We start from the raw sequence: 10956 nt of genomic DNA on the forward strand, positions 1-10956 counted from the left end.
AGCTGGCTTTACAAAGAATGAAAGTCCAGGTGCTTTAGGGGGAGTGGAGGACGGTACAGGAATGGGACTGTGACTACATGGAGAACGTGTTCTGGGGCTGCAGCTCACCCACGCTCTGCTCCAGCGACCCTTTTGCAGGGGACCATGGAGAGCAGGTGCTGAGATTGAGTGCTTGGCAGAAGCAGCAGTGGGCTGGTGAAGATGGAGAATGGCACAGGAGACGAGCAGAACCAGACGGGGCTGCCACTGTCAAGTCAGGAGATCATTACAGCTGAATACCAAGTGGTGACCATTCTCTTGGTCCTCCTCATCTGCGGGCTGGGCATCGTGGGCAACGTCATGGTGGTTTTGGTGGTCCTCAGAACCAAGCACATGAGAACCCCCACTAACTGCTATCTGGTGAGTCTGGCCGTGGCAGATCTCATGGTGCTTGTGGCTGCAGGACTACCCAATATCACAGAGAGCCTGTACAGGTCCTGGGTGTACGGCTACGTCGGGTGTCTCTGCATCACTTATCTCCAGTACCTGGGAATCAACGCTTCTTCTTTTTCCATCGCTGCCTTCACCATTGAGAGGTACATAGCCATCTGCCACCCAATCAAAGCTCAATTCCTATGCACTTTTTCAAGAGCCAAAAAGATAATTATTTTTGTTTGGTCTTTCACCTCCATATACTGTATGCTCTGGTTTTTCTTGCTAGACCTGAATACAGTAGCCTACAAAGAGACTACTGTTGTGTCCTGTGGCTACAAGGTCTCCAGGAGCTATTACTCTCCTATCTACATGATGGACTTTGGTATATTTTATGTTGTGCCAATGGTATTGGCGACTGTCCTCTATGGCCTGATTGCTAAAATACTGTTCCTGAACCCCATCCCTTCAGACCCAAAAGAAAACTCTAAGACCTGGAGGAATGATGTGGCTCACCAAAGCAAGCCTGTGAATTCCAAGATGACTAACAGGAGTTTCAATAGCACTATTGCTTCTCGAAGGCAGGTAGGAACAGCTGTTTGAAATGGCTTTCTGAAACCTAAACAACTTGCTTTAAAGCTCACTTGTGGGAAGCTGTGGAAAGAGGTAAAATATATTCTTCCTTTTTTTCTAAGTAGTCAAGTTTAAAATCAGTGATACACATATACCTAAAAATGCATCTTTTTTCTTGCCTGTACATTATTACCTACTGCAAGGACCAAAGAAAAAGAAACAGTATTTTTTTTTTTCCTATATCAGAAAGCAACAAGGAAGTGTCAGATATGATGGAAATATTTTTAACTATAATTTCTTTACATTACAGCTTTTTAATAATCTTGCCAAATACACAAAGTGACTCGACTTATTTTTGAGATTTGAAGGAAGGAACTATCCTGGGAGTTTGGGACACTCGAGGCTGAGTCCCAGCTAAGGCACTGTGTCACTCAGCAAATGCAGTCAAGATGTAAATTTTCCTGTCTCTAACTCTCCTGTGAAAACTCTGTTTAAGGAAGTCTGTATATAGATTGCTTTGTAAATGCTAAATATCTTTGTTTCTCTGTCTCTCAGAAAATATTTTTTTGTGCTGATGGCTCAAAACTGAGGCATAGGTTTGACTAGCTTCCTTTTATATTATTGAATATGTATGCTGATGTGTGTAATAATACCAGTGGAATATAGTTAGCAGATTAATTGCTGGCTGTTTGCAGTAAACCACATGGTGTGCAGCAGGTAGCACAGCTGGTGCAGTGGTGAGAAACACAGGATGCACCTTTTGCAGATGGCTCTGGGGATATTCTTCTCATTCTTTATATTCTTCTTATTTTGCTTCAGTGGCTAAGGTTTATGAGAAGGGACCATGTTCTCTTATCACAGAGATGGCAAAAACCTCAAAAGTTAACTGAAGTGCCTTCTAGAGCACTGAGCCCTCAGAGAGCACTAGGGCTGTGCTTGGAAACACACAACAGAAACACGTGGGTTAGGTTAAATTTAACTATGTTGCCAATTATAGTTAATAGTCAGGAAGTGTTTAATGTTGTTTTTCTTTGTCCATTAATTAGTAAAAGAAGATAACCTGCTCTTCAAGTTAATATCACTTTATACTTGATTACGTGTGCTTAGTATCACTTGAAAAACAGAGAAATCTTTTACATTGGATACTTATATCATGAAAAAATCACCAAAAAGTGAAGATTATAATGTGATTTCTTTTATGTCTTGTCAAGACAGCAAGACTTTCTCTAAAAGCCTAAGCAACCTGATGGCTTAAAGCAACTTCATTGTAAGTAAAGCTAGAATTTGCATATAGTATAACACAGGAAGCAAAGCAAGGATAGCATGGCATAATTAGTAATGCTTTTTGTATAATAGCAACATGCAAAAGATAGGCAGTGGTGTAAAAAACAAGAAAAACTAGAGAAAAAACAAAAAACCAAGTATATATTTAAAAAAAAATCTAGAATTTTAACAGTTAGTAAGACACAAAAGGGAAAATTTCCTGCCACACTGACAAGGACACCTATAGCTGACAATACAGTCTGGCCTGACAGTGAGTCCTGCTGAAATGTGAAACTCTGCATCTTCCTGGACCTGTGTTTGCACTACAGGGATTGAGGAGTGTACAATATCCTGCATGTGATCTGTAGAAAAGGTGTCTGAAAATGTTGTGTGAACTTCCTACTTCTGTAGCAGTTCTTGTATTTATCCAGGAACATTTCTATGAAATTAAATGTATACATGTTTTTGTAGGGGGGTTGGCTCCAAATGAGAATGGGACAGAAAATGGGAAGTGCTCGTATTCTTCATGATCCAAGACAAGGACAGGCAGACAATCTATCAGTTATTGTCATGGGCAGTGCAGACTCAGCTTGGGGAAAATTAAAATTCCCAATTCATTGCCCGTTGTTGTAGCCACAAGTTACACTCAGTCCCTTCCCTGCAGCAACCAGAGAGTGCTGCAGTCAGGTTGCAGAGGTTGGTCCCTTGTCACTCCTTCCTTCTCACCCTTTTCCTCTGTTTCACTGTAGGTCCTGCAGCCCACAGATCACAGATATTTTTCCTTTTCCATTCATAGTACTGAATTGCATGTTTGCATGTAGGTTTCATACTTTCCCCAAAGGAATTCCTACTTTCCTCAGATATGAAGGTGACCGAGAAAAATAAATGCAGCCTTACATAGCGAACAAGTTGGTTTATACTTGAGATGGAATCCAGCTCACTTAACAGTATGTGTATCTCACAAAGTTAGTTGATTAGTCCAGTCAAATCATCTAAGGTCATCATGGCTGTCATGGTCAGGAATTACAGATTGCCCTCTAGAGAAAGTCCTCTCTTGTACAGTGTGCAGTCATGACCTGCTCAGCAGAGAAATCCCTCTGTTCTCTCACAGCACAGCAAGCACGGATTCCAGCTTGCCGTGTAAGACAAGTTTTGCACAGTTTATGTTATCCTCAATCTTATCAGTTGATTTCACTTGTGGTGTTAGTATATCAAGACCTTAATCCTTCTATTTATTTAATTCTCCTTCTCATTGCACAACTTTTTTGATTAGGAAATCATGGGCTGGGATATACAATCTCTGTGTGTTGCAATGAGCACGACCAGGCACAAGAAGAAAGATGTTATTACACGGCTTTAAAACACCAGAGTGACTATTGCTTTTACCTATCAGTGTAAGAAAGATTAGTACTCAAAGGAGAAGGAAGCAATACTGAACTGTGCCAGGATAGTGAAAACGTTTAATAAAAACCCTTCCTTAGAATAAGAAGCTTTTGGAGCAGGAAAGAAAAAGAGGATGCTAGTTCAGAATTAAAATTTTGGGACTCTGTTTAGTAAAATATATTTTAAATATTCTTTAGAACATCCTCAGAAATAAAGAGATAGATCTTGAAGAATGTTTATATGCAGGCAAGACTGTCGCCCTGATTTTGTAAGACTTTGTTAAGCCTTCTGATGTTTACATTCTTTCAACAAACTTTCTCACACACAGTTCTGTAAATAACCTATGTTTTGCATTCTTTCATAGAGGTGGAGAGAATTGATGGACCCTTGGTCTGTCCAGTGGCATTGGAGAGGTGGCACTGTCACCCTCCAATCCACTGTCACCTTTAGAAAACTATAAATGTTAGAGTCAGAAAATAAAAGTTCTTCTATTTTGTTCCCCTCGAGAGCAGCAGTGTCTGTGTCATCATTTCGTGCCTTATCACAACACAAGACCATATTCAATCTCAAGCTCTTTGTTATCATTCAAACTATGCTTGAAATTTGGACTAAGCTGAAATTGCTCAAAGTCTTTTTACAATGTTTTCAATCTCCCTAACTAAGAATGATTTGTACCCTGAGCATAGGACATACAGTGCACATCCACAAGAAAAGAGCATCAGTGTATGCTCACCTTCATCAGAGCAGTGAATTGAGGATGTAGTGTTACTGCTTTCAGGGAGCTTTGGTGTGTGCTTTTATTTGGTAATAAAAACATGTTCTTTTAAAATTTGTCCTCTTAGCACTCCACTGATGTCAAATAATTAGCCTCCTTTCAATATATGTTTAGTTCTGTTTCATATGAAGTGATTTGAAAAAGGATATGGCATTTTGCTTAAACAAAGAGGACCAAACTTTCCTCTAAACAATTTATGTTCAGCAATAAAGACTGTTGTTGTGGATAAGAATGAAGCTTTGGCTTCAGTCATGTATTTAGATAATGGCTTCGCCTATAAAGCAAATTGAGGTGAATTTGTGTCAGAAGCCCTGAGTGGGGCCTCACCCTGCAGTGGGGTGACAACCCCTGTGCTGGGACTAAGTAAGCCTTGCCAGAGCACCTCCTCAGAACTGCTTCCTTCTGCACACAGGTCATTGTCTGAGGTAGCTGAGCATGAAGAACCAGTCCAGAACCAGCCTAAGGAGCATTTACCAAAGAGCAAATTACCTGAACTCAGGGCCTCATCGTGTGTCTCAGAGACAGCCACAGCTGGTCAGATGGATCGGGAAACTGAATTTCTGACAGGCAATACAGAATTCTGACAGAGATCTTGTGAGAGGTTTGTTATTTTTGGCAGCTTTGGAAGGATATGTACTGCAGACAGTTTAAAATTATAGTGAATTCTCCTCATTGTCCTGCATGGACTGAACCACCAAGAGATGCCACCAAGAGAAGCCACCCATGGGTTCTGCCTCTTCTCTTGCACTGCATGTAGACTCTGTGAAGGCATATGAGTACATGAGTTTGTTCGTTGACCTGAGCAAAATAAAAACCAGCTCTACAGAGTGCTTCATTTCTAGCAGCAGAAGCTTGTGGTGTTAGAAAGAAAATGTGCATCCAAATGCCAATATACACAAATTCAGCTAATCATTTGCACACTACATACAAACATACATATAAACAGCATATATAATATACATATATATATATTTACAGTGTATGGGATACAATCACTTGAGCAGGAACAGTCTTTTTTCACTGCTGTACAGTGACTCTAAATTACCCCTGTAAGAATAATTTTCTTCTAGTCCGGATTCAAGCTGATAGCTGCAACACTGCAAATGATCCTCTGAGCAATTTTTTCTGAAGGAAATGTAAATTGCCAGTGACTGGTAGGTACCATAATGGAGTGCCCTGCTGAGCTTCTGGTAGCAAAGTACTCTGATGCCTGTGTAGGCTGTTATGCCCTGAATGCCTGAGCTGATGGAATACAACTGTTGGTTTGGCTCGGTCCCATTGTTCACCCAGGCTCCACAAATGGTGGCTTTCTTCCTTTAAATGTGGATTATTTTCTACAGTGAAATGATTGTTCTCCACTGAATGGATTTGCTCAGTTTGGAGGCACAGGCTGGAGCTGAACTGGAGGGATGAGAGCCAGAATGGGTCAGTACTGGGTCAACTCTCTCTTTGCCACCATGTCCACAGGAATGGCCCTTTCAGAAGTGGAGACAAGGAGAGATCGTCCTCTGAGTTACCTGGAACATTCACGTTACTATTTTGCTCAAATACAACGACTGTGCACAGAAAATTAGAAAATAAACAATGTAGAAGTCAATGAAATGTATCAGTCAAGTGACAAAAAAGGAGATAGCATTTCTTAGTCTTATTTTTTACGTCCACTGAACACAGCTTTAAAGAAAACAAAAGTAATGGTGAGGGAAGAACTATAAGATAAATTTGCAGCCTTTGAATATGCACATTCAAAGACCAATAAATAGATAAAGATACATCAATTTGTAGAGTAATGTTGATTTTCATCACATTCTTAATTGTAATACCTATAACAAACTAAACAAACTGGCTGAAAAGTGTGTCTTTCTAGAAAATAGGAGAAAATACATTCATTAGGCAATGTGATGGCAGGTTTCTATATAATGATCTTATCTGGTCAGAACACAATAGAATTATATATTCACAACTTCAAACTAAAGCCCACTTCTAAAACCAGCATGTGTGAGTGATCTTAATGGAGTTGTCTCCCATTGAAACTCTTATAAATCTGCAATTAGAAGAAACAGTTGTAGCTCATCAAAATGTGTGCCAATATTTTCAATTTCACACAGTTAAAACCAAGTCATCTCCTGACTTCCATGAGGGTGTGCCAACATATCGTCCCATGTCACATTTCTGTGTGCTTTCTACTTTCTTTATTAATGTCTTTCAAACTTTCTTTAACATAGAGACTGTTGAATACTGTCTACACCAGAATTAAATTATTTGCAAAAGAAAGACTCATTTTAGAGTGGGTTTATTTTTTTTAAATTATTTCTTGTTCACTTCATTTCAGCTATCCTGGGTATTCCCAAAAGTTGTTCTTTTATTTTTTCTAAAGAAAATTACATAATGGAATAAAGTTCTTATAACAATCAAGTTTTATTGATAATCCTTTTTTTCCCAGGCTCTGTAAACTTTGACTTTTCAGAGCAAACATCAAATAATTAAGATCTAATTAAATATTCAGGATTTGAGGAAAATAAATTAATTGAATTGTTCTCTTTTTTTCCTTATTTTTAGCTTTGGGAATTTTTTTTAGCTGACTGTTAAACCAGATAACCTAAAAAGGCTTCATGTTCAATTACTCTACAGGCTATACTAGTCTAAAGGTAGAGATCTAATGTGTTTGGAAAAAAAATACTCTTTGTCCTTTTTTCCCCATTTGAATCAACATCCCCTTCCAGCATAAGAAGTGGAAATGTCTAAGGTCTACAACAGTTAGCTTATGGGGATATCATCTGGAAAGAGTAATTTAACAAAAACTAGGAAAAAATTGAAGCCAAGGTTTTTGTACTTCCTACTGTAGAAAAACTTTCTGAATCAACTATTCATCAGAAATTCCTACTGAAGGATCTGTCCAGAGGTTTGGTTTGGCCCTAGAGGTGTAAGAATGCACATGTTCATTCCAAAGGAGTACTGATCTTCTGCCCCTCTTCTGTCTCTCTCTCTGTGTTCCCTCAGGTCACCAAGATGCTGGCCGTGGTTGTGATCCTATTTGCATTCCTATGGATGCCCTACCGCACTCTGGTTGTTGTCAATTCCTTTCTTTCCAGACCCTTCCAAGAAAACTGGTTCCTGCTATTTTGCAGAATCTGTATTTATTTAAATAGTGCCATCAATCCTGTAATTTACAATCTCATGTCCCAGAAATTCAGAGCAGCCTTCAGGAAACTGTGCAACTACCAGCAGAAACAGGAGAAGAAACCTGCCAATTACAGCATGGCCCTAAATTACAATGTCATCAAGGATTCTGATCATTTCAGCACTGAGCTAGAAGATATTACCAATACCTTCCTGTCCTCTGCAAAACTGTCCATTGGTGATACGTGTTTGTCATCCAAGGTAATAGTTAATACATTTCAGTGTCTGCTGTGGGTCCTCCAGAACCAGAGCACCTTGCTGGTGTGGGGCTGTGCTGGGGTAGCTTTCAGCCAGGGCAGCACTGCCGAGGGCTGGGAGAGGCTGGCAGGGACAGGCCATGCACCAAACAGGGCATGGCAGGGAGGGACAACTGCCCAGCTCTGGGAAGCTGTGTTTTCAAAGTGCCTTGTGCCAAGCGTGGAGGGACTTGGAGGATCTGAAGCATGCGGAAGGATGGGGAGAAACAATCAGGTTAAGGCTTCTTTTCTGGGGAACAGTGGGCTCTAGTGCAGCATCAGAGAGTGGTTCTCAGGTGTGGTGCCTCAGGTACACGTCTGGCAGGAGGGTGATGGTGTCTGAGCTCAGTGATTCCTCTGGGCATGCTCTGGCTGGCTGCAGGGAGGGCAATGGGGCATTTTCTTGTGCCTTCCCCCTTGACTCCAGCTGGGGGTTAACCACACAGCTGGTGCTGAGGAGAGGCTCTCCCACACACTTTCATTCTGTCGTGTGTAGCACATCTCTTTAACTCACTTCTCTTAATGACACACATTTCTGTTTTCATGATTTCTTTTTACACAATACTACCTAAATGCTGTTTGTGAACCCATACATTTAGATCTTAAAAATATAAATTATCTACAAAGAGGCTTAGTTTTCATTTGTTTTTGCAGATTATATGAGTGTAAAGTATTTTTTCTCAGTTTGCTTCTTCTCTCCTCATTTTCAGGCCTGAGGCCCACCTTGTTCTGAATATGCAGCCATGTAAGACGTTTGGATGCTCTGTTCCCACCAGCTGTATGAATTGTAAGGACATTTCTGCTCACAGAATTGCTGAAGCTACCATAAATCTTTTCATACCTGCCCTACAGGAAAATGCAGTGTCTTGGGGAGTGAAAAGAGTATATTATTGAGGCTAACTGAATGAAGTACTTAATACAGCCTAACTTTAGGCAGGTGAGTTGGCTTCAGTAGAATACCAAAATCATTCCTCCCATTACCTGGCTAAAGAGTGATCTGTGATCTCAAAATGAGCAAGGCTTGCCAGGACATGTCCATGGACACAGAGCGAGGCAGGGGATGATACTCCCTGTGAAGATGAGAGGTGAGGAGAGGATGTGCTCTAATGTGTACCTGCACTGGGCAGTACCTGGGGGACCTTCCAAGAACAGCCAAAATTGCTGCTAATAGCAGTAATTACCTGCCAGTGACTCCCTCATCCCACATCAGTGCAAATCTCATTGCAGCCATCACAGCACGCTTCAGTAAACAGGTATCTGATGGCAAAAAGCACAAAATCTTTCTTTTCTTTGGTTTATTTTTACCTTGAGCAGCATGAAATAGGAAGACTATTCAATGATTTTGCAGCAGGAAACAAATTAAAAAGTCAGAAGCATTTAAAATATCTTATTTTTTTCAGCAGTCAGGTTTATAGATGTACCACTTTAAATGTAAGTCTCACCTATTACTAAATCCTGTTGGAAATTAACAGATATTGAAGAGTATGAAGAGCATGTAACAGGCTTTTAACAGCTCCTTTTATCTTGGTTCAATACCAATTGTATCTGAGTGCTAGAAGGGGTTTAGAGCTTTAATATGGATAATATATAGGGAAAAGAGGAAAATTCAGGAAAAAATGACACTTTAAAAGTGTTTAGATGTTTAATGTTTTTCAATTTTATCTGTTAGGATACTTTAGGACATGCAGTGTTGTCAGAGGGAAAGTCATAATGGCTTTTTACTTGCCAGCAGAGCCCCTTTCCTGCTCTTCCCACACAGGCCCATGATAAGCAGGCTGGGGCCATAGTCTCCCTAATCTAGCTGCAGACAAAATATCATGTATTGCTTTGGCTTTGCTCTAGACCAGCTCTTGTTCTTGCTAGAAGTTCATTTTCTCACTTCTGAGCTGCAGAAGCCCAGGAAAGGGCCTGTGTACTCCTGAGTGTCACAAATATTTTGCACAGCTTTTGTACATGACATTCAAAAACCTGTAAAAAACCTGATTCACAGAATCACAGAATAGGCTGATTTGGAAGGGACCCAGAAGGTTCATCGAGTCCAGCTCCCAGCCCTGCACAGCCCCATCCCCAAGAGTCACAAACCTGCCCAGAGCGGGTAAAAGAGGCAGCCTCTACAGCACTGTAAGGCTTTCCTATCCAGTATTCTTTTGCCTACACAGCCACTTCCCTAATTCAAGCCACTTTCACTAATATTCAACTATATTTGCAAACTTAAAGAGAACTAAAGACACCCTGATAGGATCAGATTGAAGTGTTAAAACCGTGAACCTGTGTCAGCTGCATCCAAAGGACTCTATTGAGCATTCTCTACATGGCAAGGAGGAAGCAAACAGATTTCCCAGGGAGGTTGTGGAGTCTCCCTCACTGGACATATTCAAGAACCATCTGGACTCAGTCCTGTGCCATGTGCCCTGGGATGACCCTGCTTGGGCAAGGAGGTTGGACCAGATGACCAACTGTGGTCCCTTCCAACCTTACTCACTCTGTGATTCTGTGATTTTGCAAACAGTCTGTATCCTGCTCTGTCCGCATCCTTGCTTTAACTCCTGTTTCACCTTTGCAGAGCTCCACAGGCATTTTCCAGCTTGGCAGAGTGATGGCAGGGCATGGAAGGGACCAAGAGCAAGAAGCAGAGTAGGTGTGACAAAATTCCAGAAACTGGCAGAGCTTTGTCTGGAGCAGAGCCAGAAACAGGACCCATGCAGGCCAAGTTGCAGTCTTTCCCAAATCCTCTGCATTTCCCAGCTCTCCAGGTTGTCTATCTGAGCAGCACAGGCTACCAGGCAGGCACATGCAGTGGGGTCTATTTCTGTGCAGATGTCCGAACCCCCAGAGGACTGGAAGGGCAATGTCCAGACTGCTTTTAAAATAATAAGGAAGAACTAAAATGACAGAGTAAGTCACGTGTCAGGCAAGTAAGCAAAGGTGGCTAGGGCTCAAGAGTCAGAGAGAAGGATACCAGTGTATTCTCAAATCACTACTGAGCAATTAATCTCCTAAATACAATTCTGAAGCTTTGACACTTTGGGCAAACCTTTCCTTTGTAGAGCCTGATGTGAAAATACAGAGTTCTATAGCATTTTACTGCTTAGACTTGCTTAAAGCTGCAGGTTGCCATAAGGGAAAGCCAAGGAGAGA

General features: G+C 41.1%; 1 protein-coding gene across 1 annotated transcript; it reads left to right on the forward strand.

The window, feature by feature from the left end:
- The first annotated feature begins 201 nt into the window (after positions 1-201).
- Positions 202-8534, forward strand: TRHR (thyrotropin releasing hormone receptor). Its single transcript, XM_041470569.1, has 3 exons — positions 202-996; positions 7403-7843; positions 8529-8534. Exons 1-3 carry the CDS (start codon positions 202-204, stop codon positions 8532-8534), a joined length of 1242 nt encoding a protein of 413 aa, XP_041326503.1.
- Positions 8535-10956: the final 2422 nt, after the last annotated feature.

The sequence above is a fragment of the Pyrgilauda ruficollis genome, unplaced genomic scaffold, assembly GCF_017590135.1.
Source record: "Pyrgilauda ruficollis isolate IOZ18807 unplaced genomic scaffold, ASM1759013v1 scaffold25, whole genome shotgun sequence".
Taxonomy (NCBI): domain Eukaryota; kingdom Metazoa; phylum Chordata; class Aves; order Passeriformes; family Passeridae; genus Pyrgilauda; species Pyrgilauda ruficollis.